General features: G+C 46.8%; 2 protein-coding genes across 3 annotated transcripts; one reads left to right on the top strand and one right to left on the bottom strand.

Moving 5' to 3' along the window:
* On the bottom strand, nt 1-9,138 carry LOC124485435 (proteoglycan 4-like). Its single transcript, XM_047047049.1, has 14 exons — nt 7,029-9,138; nt 6,777-6,882; nt 4,704-4,767; nt 4,518-4,604; nt 4,119-4,409; nt 3,746-3,883; nt 3,588-3,632; nt 3,429-3,497; nt 3,252-3,343; nt 3,000-3,134; nt 2,637-2,763; nt 2,466-2,532; nt 2,251-2,309; nt 1-2,176 (listed from the first exon to the last, which is right to left on the bottom strand). The coding sequence occupies exons 5-14, from the start codon at nt 4,212-4,214 to the stop codon at nt 245-247; spliced, it is 2,760 nt and encodes a 919-aa protein (XP_046903005.1). The 5' UTR covers nt 4,215-4,409; nt 4,518-4,604; nt 4,704-4,767; nt 6,777-6,882; nt 7,029-9,138; the 3' UTR covers nt 1-244.
* cbsb (cystathionine beta-synthase b) lies at nt 5,722-18,600 on the top strand. Of its 2 annotated transcripts, XM_047047052.1 has the most exons (16): nt 5,729-5,825; nt 6,858-6,952; nt 9,151-9,582; nt 11,464-11,570; nt 13,132-13,266; nt 13,429-13,508; nt 13,621-13,825; nt 14,113-14,204; nt 14,351-14,476; nt 15,115-15,199; nt 15,309-15,414; nt 15,548-15,625; nt 15,780-15,914; nt 16,048-16,156; nt 16,243-16,327; nt 17,331-18,600. In XM_047047052.1, exons 3-16 carry the CDS (start codon nt 9,161-9,163, stop codon nt 17,474-17,476), a joined length of 1,911 nt encoding a protein of 636 aa, XP_046903008.1. In that variant the 5' UTR covers nt 5,729-5,825; nt 6,858-6,952; nt 9,151-9,160; the 3' UTR covers nt 17,477-18,600. The 2 variants fall into 2 exon arrangements, with proteins under 2 accessions (XP_046903006.1, XP_046903008.1); XM_047047050.1 differs by lacking the exon at nt 6,858-6,952 and having other exon boundaries at nt 5,722-5,825.
* The last annotated feature ends 690 nt before the right edge of the window (nt 18,601-19,290 follow it).

The following is a 19,290-nucleotide window of genomic DNA, read 5'->3' as shown; positions in this document are numbered from 1 at the left end:
TTGTATTTGAATTATAAATCATCACAGATAAATGGCTATGGGCATGTTAAGGGCGTCAAATAGGAATTACTGAGGCTGAAAACCAATTCATGCTATACAATCTAGCACCCATGCTAAAAAGGTTCCACCTTGCCATGCAAAAAAACAAAGTGACAAAATGTCATGATTGTTTTGACTCATTTTTAATACTTAGAAAGTCAGTCACACAGGCAACTTTCAAAAAATAAGCAAGAAGACTTTAGGTCTACATTTTCTCATAGTAATCTTTGTCTCTGTTGGGTCTTTGGTAAAGGATTGAGCCATGAAGTGTATCCACAACCTTGGGCCTCTCTTTCCCTAGCTTGTTGGCTTTAGTTCGTCCAGGGGAAGTGTTGACTTGCGTAGAGGGACTGGCGGATAGGGTCGGGAGGGGAGCGAGAGGAGAGGAAACCAGGCCGCTGCGTAGGCTTGGGATATCAGCCTTGGAGCAAAGGGACCACGGTCCTGAACTAGCAGTGCCTGTCAGATTATCGTGGCTCAGCCGGGAGGAGAGAGATGCACTCTCATTACTGGTGCTCAATGTCCCAAGCCTAGGGCCCAACCTGTCAGTCCTGCTGCTGCCAAGATCTTCCAATTGTAAAGATGGTTGGTTGGTTCCATCCATCCAGGGAGAGGGGTCCAAGGTCAGGTTCTTGATGTCAGGAAATTTAGCTGAAGCACCAAGAGGTGGGAGGGGGAGTTGAGAGCTGGTCCGGAGATTGCTGCTCCAGAAGTTAGAAGGTGGAATGGTTGGGCGTGAGAACAGCGTAGTGGGGGTTACAAGCAGCTGGTGAAGGGTGGAGCTGGGCCATAGGGCACCGGGAAGACCCCGGTCCAGCCCCCCCATGGAGCTGGGCTCAGGGGAGCGGTACTCAGTCCACGTTACAGTGGACTTTCGGACCGTAGTGCAGCAAAGAGGATCCTTTTTCGCTCCGGACTTCCCCAAGGCGAGCTGTTCCACTTCACCGCTGGCTTTCCTAGTGCTGCTTGTTCCAACATCATCCCTTTGGTTCCAACCCAGCTCTCCATCACTTGGCCACTCAGCAGGGCTCTCCTGCCTGGATTCAGCAGGGTTCTCCTGCTTGGACTCAACCGGGTTCTCCTGCCGGGACTCAACCGGGTTCTCCTGCCGGGACTCAGCAGGGGTCTCCTGTCGGGACTCAGCAGGGTTCTTCTGTCGGGACTCAGCAGGGTTCTCCTGTCGGGACTCAGCAGGGTTCTCCTGTCGGGACTCAGCAGGGGTCTCCTGTCGGGACTCGGCAGGGGTCTCCGGCCTGGACTCAGCAGGGTTCTTCTGTCGGGACTCAGCAGGGTTCTCCTGTCGGGACTCGGCAGGGGTCTCCGGCCTGGACTCAGCAGGGTTCTTCTGTCGGGACTCGGCAGGGGTCTCCGGCCTGGACTCGGCAGGGTTCTCCTGCCTGGACTCAGCAGGGTTCTTCTGTCTGGACTCGGCAGGGGTCTCCGGCCTGGACTCGGCAGGGTTCTCCTGCCTGGACTCGGTAGGGGTCTCATGCCTGGTCTCAGCAGGGGTCTCCTGGCTGGACTCAGCAGAGCCCTCCTGGCTGGGCTCAGCAGGATCAGACTGCACCCTGGGAAGGCATGGCCAGGGCTCGCATTCCTCCTGCACATGCTTCTGTGTGGGTGCATGGCTGAGCGACGACACGGGAGCAATAACATCCCTCTGCTTCTCCCGTTTCTCTTCCTCCTCCTCTTCTTTTTCCACAACAGTGATACAGTATGGGGATGTGGAGTGGACAGGTAGGGAGGTCTCCATGGTTGGTTTGGGGGTTTCATTGGTAGGAGCTGGGACAACAGTAGGATTCTCAGGCAGGACACTGGGTACGTGTCTAGGGAGAGATGTGGACTCGGCCTGGGGAGGATCCGGGAATTGGGATGAACTAGCCACAGCACTTTTGAGAGCTGGTTTAGGGGTAGTAATTGATTTAAGTGCTATGGTTTGTTGAACCTCAATAGGGGGTGGGGGTGTAGGGGGCGGGTCGGAGTGCACAGCTTCAGGTGTGCTCGTGGCTGAAGACTGCTCAGGGGTTATTTTGGGAGGGTTCTTTTTGGGGGGAGACTGAGCCTTCTCAGTTGTGTCTTCCATCTTGGCTTCTGGTGGAGAGTCCTGTCTCTCATCCTCATAGGATATGGATGTGTCCTGTAGGGATAGGTTATTGAATTCAATGTTTATCATCGTGTGGTTTAATGACCTTTTGCCTTTCAGCAGTTTACCTGTGAAGTGGGGGCAAGCGTCATCGGAGCTGAAGTTGTAACTGTTGTGGGGCTTTGATCTGCAAATGAAATCAGTATCATTACCGCCTTGGTGTATGGTAGATACTCCCAACCCCAGGAGTGAAGCAATAGTAATGTCCTTCATTTTCAGATTTATTTTTAAAGCCTCAATTTGACGAGAACAAGCGATATCTACACAGGAATATTCCGCCCACCTGCAGACACGTGCTGTTTGGTAGCGTCAGTCAAATTCATCTGAGTAGGGATCAAGGCTGACATGTTCTTTCATTTAGAAAGAACCGGAATGGGAAAGCACATCCAGTATTATTCATCTATTACCCACAAGCATCCAGTCAGATACAAACATAAATGCAAAACCTTTTTACCTTGGCTTTCTTGTTCTTCCTCCAAGGGGTTTCAGATCGAGGTCCCTTCCTCATCACCAACTTTTCCAGGAAATGGACTGCCTCCCCAGACGTGTAGTCCTCCATAGTTTCGTGCATCTCTAGCAGCCTGGGAGGTTTGGGTGACATGGAAGATCTAATAGCCCTGATTTACTGTAGAAACACAAGCTATGGTTTCTCGACGCTTTAACAATCTAAACACTGCTTAGAGAAAGAACGACTCTACGTCTATCACGTCTCTTGTTCTTATGACGTCTCTATTATTTGTCTTTTCAAATGTATAACTCGTTAAAACCACGCCTAATTTCTGTGCCAGACATATTTGACCCGTGACTGCAGACTTACCTGCCCCTTCTCTCCATCATGTCCAGGACGAGGGGAGGGACTCCGGGCAGGCCGCTGCTAATACCAGTAGCGTCCCTTTGCAACAAGGCTCCTATAAAGTCAATGTATGGCCCTGGTTTCGGGGTGATCACATTACTGTGGGCAGAGAAAGAGGATGGAACACATTTGGGCACGCTAAGCGTAGCAATGGAGGATCAGTAGATCAATGGCGACAAAGAGTTGATGTGAGAAAGAACTGCGACTGGATCTCACAAATGGGAATTTTTGCAATTCTCTGGAGGGGGGCAGCGTAGAAAAGTTGACCGCTCCACCACCGCCTCCAATGTCTTCTTTGGGTGATGCAACTACAGGTGTCCAAAGTAGAGGAATGGTTCTCATCATCAATAACCCTTTGGTCATTTAAATAACTTAAATCTCAGTTCCTCTGACCTGATGTGAGTATCCATAACCTAGACTTCCATAGGTTATCACCAAATCCAATTCAAGCTTACATATAACCTAAATTGGAAGTTCAACAACACTGGTGTACGCAAACACACATTATAAATAACGTTTCAATATGTAATAGGAGTCTAATTTCGTTTGTACCTGTCGTTTGAGTCTCAGATCCACCTGGTGGGCCACTGCTGTTTTCTAAGGTGGGAAAATGAATCAAGATTTGTTGAGTTGTTCATTCTGGCTTTAAACATCAGTCATTAGTTCTGCCTTCATTAGGGGTATGAGCATTGGGTTCAAACTTCACTCACATTGAGGATTTCCAGCAGTTTGATGCAGTTCTTGCCAATGAGTTTGGGAACTCGAGTGTTTTTCTCGAAGAAAACCAACTCCAAAGCAAGCATCTGAACATCACTGGCCTCGACAAAGCTTTTAATACTGCTTGGAATCTGACCAACCCCCCAAAACACAACATAGGGTTTTTTGGCGAAGGTGCATGCCCACAGACAGACTGTAGTAGAATATTGTCTTAGTGATAATGCTGGCATCCATTAAAACATTGATAATACACTATCAATGTGTAGACTATACATGCCTTGTTAAAATACATGTAAAAGATGAGTAATCCCTTGCACTGAAAATATGTATCATGGACAAGCAGGTTGTAGGCCGACAGTAGCCTACCCTGATGGAGAAGTACTTCCATTCATTGAAGATGAGGGGGAGCGTTAAGTTTTCGGCCTTTGGGTCTTTGTAGAGCTGGAGCATGGTGCACTTCATCCTTGATCCTATACTCAACCTGATGAAGCCATGGGTGCCTTTCTGTATAACAATAGCTGAAGACCACTCAGAAAAAAGTATATTATCGTATCAAACGCTATTATAATAAAGTTATTTTTGTTATCCATATCAACGTTAAAGGATACCGTTCTTGAAATCCCAGCAGTGTTTGACATGAATTGTCAAACACCCCGCCTGTGGACAGAATAAGATGCTCTACATTCAATTAAATCTTTCCCAGTTTACTAACGTGAAAAATATTTAAACCAATGTTTATCTCTAAAACCATAAATTCAAATTCACCAGTGGGCAATTTGGAATCCCGTGTGATTGAATATCCTCCGATGTTTCTTTATGCTCTTTTTTCTCAGTCCGCCCGCTCGTTGTAACCTGTGAGAGAGATTAGTAGCCTTCTCGATCAGTTTAAACAGAACGTGATGCATTTTAAATAATAACAGATAAAAACGATTAGCTTTGAATGGCATTAACCTTCGCAATGGCATGTCCAGATTTTGAGGAGGCATGTGATTTCTCGTTGTCGTTGACCGGAGCTCTGTCCATCGCAACATAAAACCCAAATTATTGACCCTCAAACATTTTGGTCATGGGGCATAGGCTACATTTTTTCTACTTGTCTAATGCAAGAATGATCAACGCATTGTGTTTGCGAATAGGCTACTTTGAGGAATGTCTAGCAAGTGATGAGCTATAGCACTTTTACATCATATTTTCGAGCGAATTAATGCTGGAATAGACGTAACGTTGAGTGATATAAGGAGCCCTAAAAAGTTTTCCTTAAACATAGGCCTATTATTTATCACTTACATGACGTCATAATGACAATCAGAGCGTGCTTGACATTTCTGACGTAAAAGTTGCCTTTCTACGGAGAAATAAAAAGCTGAATTTATGTTAACCATCAAACCATCGCACGGTGTGATGCTGCCTTGTATGCCATCATGCCCCAACCCCCGTGCGTGGTAGTTTACGACCATATTTGGAAACCGGGCCCGATTATACAAAATAGCCTACTGGCCGCATAAGGCTGAAACAGTTGTCTTCACTAAATTAACGGCGATGAAAGTTGTGGAAAATAAGAACACGCTTGAAAGCTTGACATGAGGACGAGAGTATTCCCGCTTTACATTTGAACTCCCTGGCGTATGAGCATGCGCGACATTTATCGTTTTATTGTTTTTCCATAACATCCGAATCAACCACCTCCTTACCTAAGCCCCCTATTGCAAGCAAATTAATTCAGTGCGTCACATTTTGTTCTACATCGCTGTAATTCGTTTTCCACCATTGCAGTAACTTTATGATGCGCCTCAATTTCTAGAGAATTAAAATTCTAATGATAAAGGTGTTAAAACAGGACACCAAGAAGGCCCGACAAGTGTAAAAGTGCTGATTGGATGACAACTAAACTTCACGCCCCCACTCTAGCCAATCAGTATTGACGCAGAAACAAGCATGCACCAACCAGATCGCACCATGTTGTCTCTTTAAAGTAGCCTACGCAAGAAGTGTCTGGCCACAGTAGTCGAGCAGTGTTTGAAATTGGATCACATTCATACCAGCCACATCGCTGCTAGCTTACTCAACGCAACGGTGAGTGAACATGTCTGTAGGCTACTAAAAACTCGAGAAGGCAAACCTTTAAAAGTTTTCTATCTTTAGAGATGCTGATGTTACAGCGGGATTCAGAATAGCGGCTACATCATCTGCAAAACGTTTTTTTTCCCAATATTCGTCATATATCTCTCTTTTTTTTTTTCCTAAAAGATATTAGAGCTAATGTAACATGTAGTAGCCCACTAACGTTTGGGTAGTTGCGGTTTGTAACTTGAAACAATGTAAAAGCACCCGAAGCCGGTGTATCATGAAGAAGTATGATGAAATACCTTTACGTCACAGCATCCACCAGTTTTCGATCCGGCTATTGCATCATATATGGGCTATATATGAGTTGTCACACGTGTTCTTTGCTGTTTTCTGTACTTCAATTAGTAGGCGCATAGCCTACATTGTCCACAACGATACGAGAATGTTTTTTTTTTTACCGGTCAGAAGATCTAGCAAGCATCTCTTTCTCTGAAAAACGTTTTGATAACTGATGGTTCAGTCGGCTACTATCAATAAGCTATAGGGAAATAATAGAGATCATGAGGTAATCAGTAATAAATAATAATAACATAATTATTACCTTTGCTTCAAAGTGTATTTTCAGTCCTTCTATAGGCTATATAACCTACGGCAGGGGTCATTTCTATTTGTGTTAGGTTACATGTGCTGTTTAGTTTTCTTTGTAGAGGTTACCAACCTGAATAGCCTATAACTTGTGTGATTTAGATTGATGGAGATCATTTGTGTTTTTACAGTAGGCTAAGATCTCTTTTGTTAGGAGAAGATATGTGTTTACTGGACCACAAATATGTGGTGCAATCTAAATAAACGATTTGAAAAATGAATCTAGTTAGCCTATATGTTTCCATGCATTTTAAGTATAAATGGAAATTACTCTAATTAAAAATGTCATTTCGATGTCTTCATTGTCCTTACCGACAGAGCTCACAAACGTGGATTAACCTAGTTCAGAGAGTGAAGGGATGACGTGCCTTTATCCACTCTTTTCACTTACAGGTTTTCTCAAGCAGAGTTCATTTTGCTTTTAATGCAACAAACAAAGAAAGCTTTAGCACAAACTTAGCGTTGGACCGTCAGAACACATTCACACGGTGAGTAATACATCTGACAAACTAAACCAACATAGCCTATCATGACTAGCTGGATTCAATACCTTAAATAATTTACCTTATAAACTACATTGTGGTTTTCTTTTCAAATGACTGGACAAATAAGGAGTAGTGGATATAGTCTATACCTACCAACCCCAACCCCCACTGTGCCCTAAGGGGGAGGGGGTAACAAAGATAACTTCCCTACCAAGCTGTCACAAGGAGGTGTGTCTATTGCAGTAGTTCATGGTCCGCCCATTGAAGGCCGCGATCCACCTCCTCATGTTGCCTGTTTAGTGTTTATCAGCACAATATTTGTTTCTTTCTACTCTTCGAAGGGACACAGCCTTTTTTTTCTATCCATGCTTCATAGTTTGGAGCTAAATGCCTTCAGGCTTGTCCTATGCTACATTTGGGTGTGTCTGTTATGATACCCACGCATCGCGTATCACTTTCTGCACGTGGTGTTTCCTCTTCCAGGAGGAGTGGTAGAGGGACATGCCTCGTCCACATGCGGTCTCACCCCCCGAGCATACGTCTCAGAGATCAGGCTGTCAAAATAACTGAGCTATTCATAGTGTCGTAGTAAAAGGTAGTGTTTGGGGGATTGAGACTCCAATGTGCCTGGCAGTAACTTAAACTGTTAACCAAACCTAATCTAGATCTATGATTCCTTTTAGAGAGCCTTAATGTTTTAGCCAAGGACAAGGCTTGATGAATATTCTGGAAACCAACAGGAGCCCACAGTAGAAAGCGGCCTCTCCTATAGTAAACAAGACAAGGGGGCAGTTCCTCCTCGTCATCGCTTTAACATCCAACCAGAGCGTGTCGTGGTTGGGTGTGTTTTCCTGCCTCCGGTATCTTAAAACGGCTGTTTTCACTTAAAAGTATGACTGCCTGCGTGTGCGTGTGTTATGTAAGAGCCATCCTGGCAATGTTATCAGAATAACATTTTGCCTGGAAGAAGTGATGCGGCTGTATGCTGCTCTCCTCTATTGACCCAGTTTAGGGGAAGAAGTGTGTGTTTCATAATGCAAAACTTTCATATAGGCTATTAAGAAATATGGCTGCTCTTTCGGCTCTTTCATGCATGTCATCAGGGGACTGGAGTTTTTGTGTTTTATGTTCAAATCTGAAAATCCCAAATTGCATACGATAAAACCAAATTTAGCTCTAATTCACAGATTTTAATGATCCTTAAAGTTCTAATGGTTAAACTGTATCTTTGAATTCTGTGTTAGCATCTCAGTGTGGAAAGAATGACATTGGCCTCTGTAATATACAGTCTACTGTTTTTCTAAGTACAAATGTAAGTGTATGTGACTACACTGACTCCACCATTTCCTGATGGAAAGAGGAACAGCATGGTACATCTGTGACGGTGACTGCTTCTTTTACTTCAGGGGTTTTCTGTTGTTAGGCACAATGAATAGCTGTCACAAGAAATGTTAACTGTGGTGTGTGTTCTGGCTTAGACGTTCTCTGTTTTAGTCACTTGAGTTACCATAAAATGAATTCCTTCCCGTCCTCCGACTCTTGAAGTGCCAAATGTTACACCCAGTGGTTGACAAGTTTTTTGGGATCTGTCACAGAAACGGAACGTGAAGACTTCAAATCGACCCGTTCACTTTGGTATCTGGGGAAACTGGTTTTGTTTTGCCGAGTTGTTTTATTTTTAACTTAAGTTAAGTTCGTCCTAAATGATTTCCCAGGTGGGCAGTTGACCATGCCGAGCAGATAGCATACCTAATAGTACATTTTCAAATAAGAAAATAGTGCATATTGTTATTGGACTTCCTATCTCCCTTATGTTCTACCCAGAAGCCTGGCCTTGTAGTTCACTGTAAGGTATGTACATGCAGTGTATATCTTTACGCAACTTGTTATCGACTTATCTTATCTTTTTAGCGAAAAGATAAAAAAAGGAAATAGTTTTATCTTTGACATCCCAGCCTCTGGAAAGCAATTTGAGTCATTTGAACCTTTAAGAGATTTCTCCCTGGGAAAACCCTGTTGTTGTTGATTCTGATTCTTGAATACTGTATCTGAAGAGGACTGAGCATGAGACGTAGCTGATTGTGGTATATTAGATGCTATTTTGAGCTAACTTAGGTTTTTTTCCACAGCTTAGTACATCTCTCCTTCTCTTTGACTCTTTTCTGACTCTTCATTGGCCTCTTTCTCTCCCTCCTCCTCAGGTGAGCCATCATGCCCTCAGGTCTCTCCAGTAAAGATGTGGTGGTGGGCCCTGCTCCTTCCGGCTGCCCTTACACTGCCAAGCTCCACAGCATGCATCTCAATGGGGACGCCAACCCCAACGGTACCGGCGTCTTGGTCCCAGGCTCCAATGGTGAGAGCCACACGAGTGCTGAGGGCAAACCCAACGGCGAGGCCAACGGAGGGGCCGCTTTGAACGGCAATGGCCCCCACAAGTTCCCCGCGAGCGTTGAGACAGTCAGCCACAAGGTCCAAAACGGGTCGGCCCTTGTGAACGGGAACGGCGTGGAGAACGACCGGGAGAGTGGGGAGGCCAGCCTGGAGAGGAACTGGATCCGTCCGGACTTGCCCAGCAGATGCACCTGGAGGCTGGGCATGTCTCACGCCAATTCGCCCCACAGCCACCCTGAACGGTGAATATACATGCCACAGACCCACACGTGCACCAACACAGAGGGGGTTTTATTTCGTGACTCTGGGCTAATCTTTCAGATAGAAAAAGGTCTTGATCCTACGACATACCCCGGTATTAAGACCGACCCATGGTTGACATTGTTGTCTCTTGACACTGTCAGAAACCTCCCGTGTCCTTGCATGACTTGCGTCTCTGGAGGAGGGAATCCCTCTCTGAATTGCTTCTCCCAAGATTTCTTCAATTTTTTTCTCCTGTTGGGAGTTTTTCTGGGAGTTTTTCCTTGTCTTCCTTGAGGGTTTAGGTTGGTTGAGGGGCAGTTCTATGGGCGTATGTGAAGCCCTCTGTGACATGCTTGCGTGTAAAAAGGGCTATACAAATACAATATGATTTGATTTTACTTTAATTGGCACACTGTCCAGCATGCGTTATAGATGACTTCTCTGTTCACTCATTTTAGGGTTTATTGTTAACTTATACAGATTGTTAACAAATACAGGCTGTCTTGTAGGGGAATCTATTGTCAATCATCTGATGTACGCAGATGATCTGGTCTTACTCAGCCTATATAGTGCTGGGTTGCAACAGATGCTGAAGGTGTGCTCTCAGTATGGCATAGATCATGATATAAAATATTATGCAAAGAAAAGCCACATAATGATAGTCAAAAGTAATCAGGACAGGAAATTAACCTTCCCTACCTTTTTATTTATCTGGCAGTCCCCTTGGTGTTTGTGAGGAAATAAAATATCTGGGCCATGTCATTTCTGATGATTGGACAGATGACAATATATATTGACAGCGCTGTAAAACATATTCCCAGGCCAATATGTTATTAAGGAAGTTTTGCATGTGCTCAGATTCAGTTCAATGTTCCCTGTTTAGAACCTACATAACACTATTGTACACTGCTCATGTGTGATCTATTTACAGGCAAAGGAGTATACAGACACTGAAAGTAGCTTACAATGATGCTTTTAGATTGCTGCTTCATGTGCCTAGGTGGCATAGTGCTAGTCAGTTGTTTGTGTCTAAGCACGTACCAACCTGTAAGGCACTCTTGAGACAACTGATGTATGGTTTCATGTGTCGATTGGACAAGTCTGAGAACTGAATAGTAGAGGCTCTGGTCAACCCTCTAAAGAGCTGCTATCGATTTACTTCGAAAGACGACATTGGCACAAAAGTCTTCATACTTTTTAATGCACTGTATTATGCATGTTGTTTCTTTTTTTCTTTTTTATAGCTCTATGTCTGTTATTTTATATGGAACTTGGCGTCTGAAATAAAGATATTAATTTATTTATATATATATATATATATATATATATATGGAAGAGTAACTTTATCCTAGAAAGGACCGCAGTTACTTGTCTGGGCTTGATGTACTGCCAAACTGTCCTTTCTAATAGAGCAGCTGACTTCAACTCCTCTATTAACCCTTTATCACCTCCCTGGCAGGCCTTAGCATGTGACTAAGAGGGTGGGGCAATGTTTGTGTGTGTGCAGAGAAAAGGGAGCGGAGGAAGTTAGGCACCCCCCAAAATAATTGTTGCCGTTTCACCGTGACGTTTCAATTTTTGTCTGTCATTTGAGAACCATGACATGTGCACACATACAGTGTGGGTGTTTTGTTGCCGTATCACTCCAATCATAGTTTATGTAATAAACCTGTCGCAACACGTGCCAAATGTTTGGATCGTCCTGGCATCAGAGCAGGCTGCTGCTGCCACATCAAAGTGTCCTTAGTAAAAATGTAAAAAGCTAAGGTTTCCAAATTAAAAGTGTGCGTTTTTGGGTGAGCTACTAAGATCTTTCCCATTGTTGGATGTTTGTGTGTGTGTGTGTACAGTGTATAACTGGTTCCTTTGTGCCCCCTTAGGACCAAACCCCCTGGCATCCTGCCCAACATCCTCTGCCGAATTGGTGACACGCCTCTGGTTCGCATGAACAAGGTCAACAAAGTCTTCGGCCTCAAATGTGAACTCTGTGAGTAGCTGTCCAGCAGTTGAGCCAACACGCACACGCGCACAAACACTTGCACAGCATGACTCACTCACTCAGATTCAATTACGTATGGGTGTGTTTGCGGTGTGTGTAACAGGTGATTGCTACTCACACCACAAACGGAGAACGCAACACTGCCCAAATGTAAAGAGATATTTAAGAGAAGTCTTAAGTGTTGGCCTAGTGTTGCATTTGATCAAGTGGCTAGGTATTATTTCCCTGCTAGGTCTTCTTTCACACTTGGTGAAGCTGGCTTGGTAGCTAGGGAAGCGAGCGATTCGGCCCAGTGGGCTGATGAAAGACTGGAACGGGGAGAGTAAGACCAGGCCGAGGGTAAACAGACATGACCACATGATGTACTTTACTGGTGTCCTCAACGGTCATTGTTTGCTGACCTTTTTATTGCACACCACACACCCACACACACACTTTCAGCCCTTCAGAGGGAACATTGAGGTATCACATAGCTTTCCTTCCTCTCATTACCTCTCCCCGGGCTCCAGGACTGTAGTACCTCTATCTCTGATGTGTCAGCGTGCCTGTGTTTGAGAGAGAGAGAGAGACAGACAGACAGAGAAAGACTTGCTGTGTATAACGGAAGGCAAGAGTCCAAGGAGTCACCCAGGATAAGGTTGGTCCAGAGAAAGGCCTAGGTACAGTGCAGTGCTGGCCTGTCTTCGCATGGTTCCCTAGCGACCACGCAGTTCTACCTTAGCCCCCCCTCCCCCGTCCCCCCGTCCAGGGGTCCGTAGGTTCATCACGCCAGCAGGCTGAACTCTCAGGCATGACATAAAGCCGCTTTACTGGCGAGTGGTTTCTAACTCGCCTGATTGGAGAGTCAACCTCCAGTTGATTCCCAGGGCTTAGCTGGACAAAGGGGCCCGTTCTCTACCCGTCCCTGGTTCTCACGTGATGGGTTTACCCTGCTCTGTCTGATCCAGCACCAATCTGGCTGGATATGGACCCGGTGCCAGACTGGAGCTGTGGGGCTATACTTGAGTACCGAAGAGTGTGTGTGTGTGTGTGTGTGTGTGTAAGTGTGTGTGTGTCTTGCTCATGTTAGGTGGGTGCCGAATGTGTGTGTGTTTAGTGTACACACTCTTGAGAGGGCATAAGCACTAAACCAGGGGACTGTAACCCAGCATGCGTGTTGGGGGGGGGGGGGGGGGGGGGTTTGTTTGTGCGCACGTCTGTGCGAAACTGTGGACCTTTGATCGACCCTTACCTGAATCCTCCCATATCGGCTCCCATGGGCCCATTCTCATGACCCCTGGGCTCAGGCAGCTTCAAGCCTTCTTAATACGACCACTCAGAGATTTCTTTTGATTGCGTGCACAAGCCGTCTTAAGCGTTCTACCAAGAGTTGTTTTGACAGGACAAGACCGGACAAACTCGTTTACCAAGCTACAAATAAGCGTTACAATCATTTCCACTTCCGTTTCCTTTTTTTTTTTGCTGCTCACCGATGTTGTTTTGCCAAATATTTTCCTCTTATCAAAACAGGGTTTTCTTTACGTTTATGCGTGTGCATTTGTGTGTGTAGTGGCCAAGTGTGAGTTCTTCAACGCGGGCGGCAGTGTGAAGGACCGGATCAGCCTGAGGATGGTGGAGGATGCCGAGAAAGCGGGCCTCCTCAAGCCCGGAGACACCATCATCGAGCCCACCTCTGGCAACACGGGTACGGACAATCCAACTCACGCCACACACACACACACGAAAGGCTCTGGGATACTTGGGCCTGCTCGTCATGAGCTTACAACTGTCCCGAAAGTCCACACTGAAATGGGTCAAACGAAGAGAGAATGAGTATGGATGCTGGAGAGTCCTCTGTGTGCTGCAGGTATCGGCCTGGCTCTGGCCTCGGCTGTGAAGGGCTACCGCTGCATCATCGTCATGCCTGAGAAGATGAGCATGGAGAAGGTATGTAGACGCGTGGGTCTGGAGAGATTTCATAGTGTGTGTGTGTTTGTGTGCGTGTGTACACAGTGGAACTGTGACCGACGTCTCGACCTGCCGCTCTCCTCCCCCGTAGGTTGACGTGCTTCGAGCCCTGGGCGCGGAAATCGTGCGCACGCCCACCGCCGCCCGCTTCGACTCGCCCGAGTCGCACGTGGGCGTGGCCTGGCGCCTGAAGAACGAGATCCCCAACTCGCACATCCTGGACCAGTACCGCAATCCCAGCAACCCCTTGGCCCACTACGACACCACCGCCGAGGAGATTTTGGAGCAGTGTGGCGGTAGGTGGACGGACAGATCCATGGATGGTGGGAAGCACTGCCAGAGTCAGATGGCTGAGCGGTTAGGGAGTCGGGCTAGTAATCTAAAGGTTGCCGGTTCGATTCCCGGCCATGCAAATGACGTTGTGTACTTGGGCAAGGCACTTCACCCTACTTGCCTCAGGGGAATGTCCCTGTACTTACTGTAAGTCACTCTGGATAAGAGCGTCTGCTAAATGACTAAATGTACATGTAAATAGCATCATGAGAATAAGTGTCACTTGGTTGATGTCCTTTGTCCCTCCTAGGTAAAGTGGACATGCTGGTGGCAGGAGCTGGCACAGGGGGCACCATCACTGGAATTGCACGCAAGCTGAAGGAGAAATGCCCCAATATCAAGGTGAGGGAGCCCCTGACCTCATCATCCAGCCGACACTCGTTTACTGCACGGCTCCCGCTGAATGTTCCAGAATGATCCTGAATGCCACTCAGCCGTCAAGCCATGAATGCGAAAGTCCTGACCGAGCTTTGCGTGCGTTTCCCCAGATCGTGGGGGTGGACCCGGAAGGCTCCATCCTCGCCGAGCCAGAAGACCTCAACAAGACGGATAAGACCCAGTACGAGGTGGAGGGCATTGGATACGACTTCATCCCAACCGTCCTCGATAGAGCTGTGAGTAGCGCGTGGGTCGGTGGGCGTCACTCTTTCTGGGGATGTGTGGCGTTCAGTGCTGCATTTTGTACTTGAGGGTTCCTTCCTGTCTTCCCCCCCTGACAAAAGGAAACATGATGACCTGACAATGAAGCTTCCAAGTGTTGAATTGAGATTTACAAAAAAAAAAACATTATGAAAGGAACGGTTCAACGAAGCGGGCAAGTGCATACGACCTAGTCATGTGGGTGTGCGCAGTACAGTGTGCGCAGTAGTGACAAAAGGGACAAGTATGTAGCTGATGAGTCAAAGAAGCCATGGCTGGAGGACATTCCAGGCGCGCTGGCCTTGCGGGGGACGGGGAACAAAGGAAGGAGACCCAAATCTCTGAAGGGAGCCAAATTAGAGATGATTGCAGGTTGCGAGACAAGCACATGTTGGGAGGAGAACACACAGACCCCGTTCGTTCATTTATAAACGTTACAAAAGTTGCAACCCTATTCAATGATGAAGTGTAGCTGCCCGCTAGTACTGCAAAGATGATTATTTTAAGAAGAAGTCTGTTTGAAGTTTATTAGCAAGACTGACGCGCACCCATTTGAACTAAGACGACCCTTGATCTAAAAATGGATCTACTTCCCTGCCTTGCTCTTTACCAGGTGATTGACAGCTGGTACAAGTCCAATGACGAGGACTCTTTCGCCATGTCGCGCATGCTAATCAAGGAGGAGGGGCTTCTGTGCGGTACGTTCTCACACACACACACACACCGTATAGCGTATTTTTCCGAGGTCCCGTTTGCTCCAGTATTCAGTCGGTCTGACCCAATTCCTCTCTCTCATCTGTCCACCAGGGGGCAGCTCCGGCACAGCCATGGCCGCCGCCGTGAGGGTGGCCCAGGAGCTGAAGGAGGGCCAGCGTTGTGTGGTCATCCTGCCGGACTCCATCCGCAACTACATGTAAGAAGAAGGAGAAGAGGAGAGGGGGGGGGCTGGGAGGGAGAGGGGAATGGATAGAGATGGTGAGGAGGGGTTTTATGTGTGCCTCGGGCATGGTGCTCCCGAGAGGCTGACCTGATTCCCTCCCCTGTAGGTCGAAGTTCCTGAGTGACAAGTGGATGTGTGAGAAGGGCTTCCTCAGCCCAGAGGACCTGATGGTGTCCAAACCCTGGTGAGATACTGACCACAGTTGGGAAGCCTGTCTGACACCACACGCCCAAGTCGTAAAAATGACGACTGATCTGTCATAATTACCCCTCTCCAAAGTGACGACCGATCTGTTCTGACCCCCCCACCCTCCCACCCCACCATTTCTCTCCCACCAGGTGGTGGAACCTGACTCTGCAGGGTCTGAACCTGTGTGCCCCCCTCACTGTCCTCCCCTCCGTAACCTGCCAGAAGACCATCAGGATCCTGAAGGAGAAGGCCTTTGACCAGGCCCCCGTGGTGGACGAGTCTGGGTGGGTGTCTGTCTGCGTGCCTGTCTGTCTGCTTCTCTGTATACCTATTTGCCTGCTTGTCTGCCTGCCCGTCTGTCTGCCTCATACCTGGACCTCTGTGAGTGAAGCTGAAGGCCTGTCTCTCCCTCTCTAGTCTGATCCTGGGGATGGTGACTCTGGGTAACATGCTGTCCTCTGTCCTGGCTGGGAAGATCAAGCCTTCTGACCCTGTCAGCAAGGTGCTCTACAAGCAGTTCAAACAGGTGAGATGTAGACACACGCACGTGTGCATGCACAAACACACACGGCTATACACACATGCCTTTCTGACCTCCTGTTTCGCTCCTAGGTGCGACTGACAGACAACCTGGGCAAGCTGTCTCGTATCCTAGAGACGGACCATTTTGCCCTGGTGGTGCATGAGCAGATGCAGTGTAAGTCCTCTCACCTGTTCCCCGTCATGTTCCCACTCAGTCAGGAAGTAGAGAAACGCACGTCTTGTTCTGTGGGTCAGGTGACCCTCCGCCTCTCCACCAATAGAAACACAGAGCGGCCAGGGTCAGAGGGTGTTGGTAACGTAAGCCCCGGCCTCTGCCCAGGTAACTCCCGGCCAGGGTTGTTTTTCATCTTTGCTCCAGTGTTTTTCCTAAAGGGCAGACTGCAACCTTCCATCTAGGGTGTCGTATCAGCTTGACGACATAGGCAGTCTATCTCAGACAGATAAGCGTTTGGCTGACACACAATTTGAACAGACACACACACCCACACACTACACACACTCATTTTTCCCATAGCCTTGAGAACACCAGCTGCAATTGATGTGCCGTGGCGGTGGGATTTATCTGCTATCCTGCTGGTGTGTTTGTCCCTGGCAGTGCAATATCACACGGGTATGTCATAAGGTGTCGTGTATGGTCGATGAAATGAATACCCTTTACTGGTATCCACAAAATCCTGTCCTGAAGCAGTCAGTTAGTCAGTCAGACCTTCCCATCTCTATCCAGCTCCATATCCCCGTTTTCTAAAACATTAAGTCTATTCTGGCTGGTTTTGAGCAATACACACACACAAACAGGATAAACCTTGGTTTTATAACGATTTTTTTTCCGTCTGTTCTCCATGGCTGTATCCTGCCAGACTCCTCCTGAAAAGGTTTCCCGTTCCTATGTCACCTGAGCAATCCCTGATTCAACCCCGTCTAGAGGGTGGCAGCTGCTACAAGCATCAGCCATCATTTGGAGTAGAAGGTTTATCATTAAATGTGGCGAAATGTTTCTTTGACGTCTCCACCTCCACATCTGGCTCTTTCTAGCAGCGTCTCTGATGCTCGCTAGACTTCTCGCCTCTCCAGCAGCTATGTCGGCACGGTCGATCACTCAGACTATTATTCATGCTTTCTCTCTCTCTCCGTCTCGCCCCCCTCTCTCTTTTTTTTAGACATGGCTGACGGCTCTGTCTGCACCCGGCAGATGGTGTTTGGCGTGGTGACAGCCATCGACCTCCTCAACCACATCACCACGCGCGAGAGGCGCGAGCGCACGCTGTCCGAGTGCTCGCTGTCCTCGCTCACCGACGACATGTGACAACTTCCTGCCGAAGGCACGAGGAGCAGGAGGAGGCGGCCATAACCAGTCACCGAGACGCAGCCCTCAAGCATCAGCGAGAGGGGATGGTGTTGACGTGGCTGGGGTTGTTGGGTGTTTTTGTTGGCCGTCTGTTTGGGCTACGTCTGTCTCTTGTTTATCTGGCTGTAGGTAAGGATTCGCTGTTGGTGTATGCTGCCGGTGAGGTGCTTAACTGCGTTTTTTTCCAAAGCTTTACAGTCGTTTTTCTGCTCGCAGTTCAAATGGAGAAGTGAAATCACAGGACAGTGCGTCGTCAAAGGCACTATAGGTCTTTTGAGTGGACTGATTTCATCAAATCTGTTATCTGTTGTTTACTTGAACTCAAAATGACATAGATTAGGATTTACCCTTTTCTTTTTCAAAGTATAAAATCAAGATGAATATCTAAGTATTTGATCACTTACAGCTGCCATTAAGAGGTGATGACTTCATGTACATAAATATTAATAATCGTTTCAGTTCTGTCTTTGCTTTCTATTAGTGAGAGAGATTAAGATGATTGGTCTAAAGAGAGTTCTGCTTTGTGGCTAGAGAGGGAGAGAATTGTATTTATTTCCATTTCCAAGCACACCTGGTAGAACAGGCTTAGGTGGGTTTGGCTAGCAACCAAACTGCAACCCACACAGTTGTAGTTGTGTTGGGGGATTTATTATTCTTGTATTGAAGCAAGATTTTTAAGTATGTGTTAGACAGTAGAGGGAGAATGTTTGAGGAGGTGGAGCCAAGGCCAGCTGACAGAGCAAGTCTTTTATAGAGGCTTGCCCTGACCAAGTGTTGGGTTTGACTTGGTTCTAATTGTGACTTGTTTTTGCTATTCTCTGTACTTTAAGTTAATATGATCATCATTACTGTGATGCTTGGCAATGGATCCCGAGTGCTGGTTTGAAACCATGATAGTGGAGATGGGTGTGCATGGACACAGAACGTTCAGAAACCAAATGACCACTGTCGGTTCCCTTCCACATCTTTACTTTGGGTCCAGGTCGAGTGAATTTCTTAATCTTGATTTTATGTTGATTCAAGTTCTATTATGTAATTATAGTACTGCTGGCTTTCAATAAAGATGACATCTTTTTCTGCCATATGTGCTTTTATTGTGAGTCCAGTGTTGGTCAGTCTTTATTTTCTCCACAAGGTGGCAGTGCTTATGCACATGTAGACCACTTCTTCATCCGATGATTATCTGTTTCCCTATTTCTCCATTAAGAAGATGGGATGTGAGATTTTGAAAAGCTTTGTCTATGCTGACTGAGTTGGGACAACACAAACACACACTCACACACACACACACACACAAATGGTGTGGGTGGTTGCCTAAGTAGCCCAAAAGAAGTAGGAGGTTCGAAGTGATTCAGTGGTTAAGCCCCCTTTGACCCCTGGGTCATAATATCCAGTCATTCTATATGTTCATCCCCTCCCACATATCCATACTGTTCTGTTCTGTTCCTGGTTGTGCTAAGCCGCTCTTGTCTAAAGATGGGGAGTGTGAATCAGTCACTGCTCTGTCAACGTCTCTGTAGACTGTACGTGTGGCGGACCGCAAGACTAAACGCCCACACGACACTCAGCGATGATTACATCCACAGTAGTGATTACAATGGATCTTGTTTTCAGTTTGTTTTGTTTTGACTTGGTCCAATTGAGTTGGAGGATAAATTGTTTACTAAGCGCCTGGGCTAACGTTTAAGGCAGCAGCACACACAGTTAAGTGAGAACTTTTCAAAATTTCATATGAACACAACACACTTGTTTAATGCTGATGGACTTTGACA

The sequence above is a fragment of the Hypomesus transpacificus genome, chromosome 23, assembly GCF_021917145.1.
Source record: "Hypomesus transpacificus isolate Combined female chromosome 23, fHypTra1, whole genome shotgun sequence".
Taxonomy (NCBI): domain Eukaryota; kingdom Metazoa; phylum Chordata; class Actinopteri; order Osmeriformes; family Osmeridae; genus Hypomesus; species Hypomesus transpacificus.
Note: the sequence above shows the minus strand (reverse complement) of the source record. Positions and strands in the feature narration are given on the sequence as shown.

What these genes read in the sequence shown, in the direction of transcription:
- LOC124485435 (XM_047047049.1), bottom strand. Translation starts at nt 4,214, where the DNA reads ATGAAGTGCACCATGCTCCAGCTCTACAAAGACCCAAAGGCCGAAAAC. An exon ending in GTTATGGATACTCACATCAG is followed by an intron (nt 3,344 to 3,428) that starts GTCAGAGGAACT and finishes GGACACCTGTAG; the next exon opens with TTGCATCACCCAAAGAAGAC. An exon ending in CAAACAGCACGTGTCTGCAG is followed by an intron (nt 2,310 to 2,465) that starts GTGGGCGGAATA and finishes TTTCATTTGCAG; the next exon opens with ATCAAAGCCCCACAACAGTT.
- cbsb (XM_047047050.1), top strand. Translation starts at nt 9,161, where the DNA reads ATGCCCTCAGGTCTCTCCAGTAAAGATGTGGTGGTGGGCCCTGCTCCT. An exon ending in CCCCACAGCCACCCTGAACG is followed by an intron (nt 9,583 to 11,463) that starts GTGAATATACAT and finishes GTGCCCCCTTAG; the next exon opens with GACCAAACCCCCTGGCATCC. An exon ending in GATTTTGGAGCAGTGTGGCG is followed by an intron (nt 13,826 to 14,112) that starts GTAGGTGGACGG and finishes TGTCCCTCCTAG; the next exon opens with GTAAAGTGGACATGCTGGTG.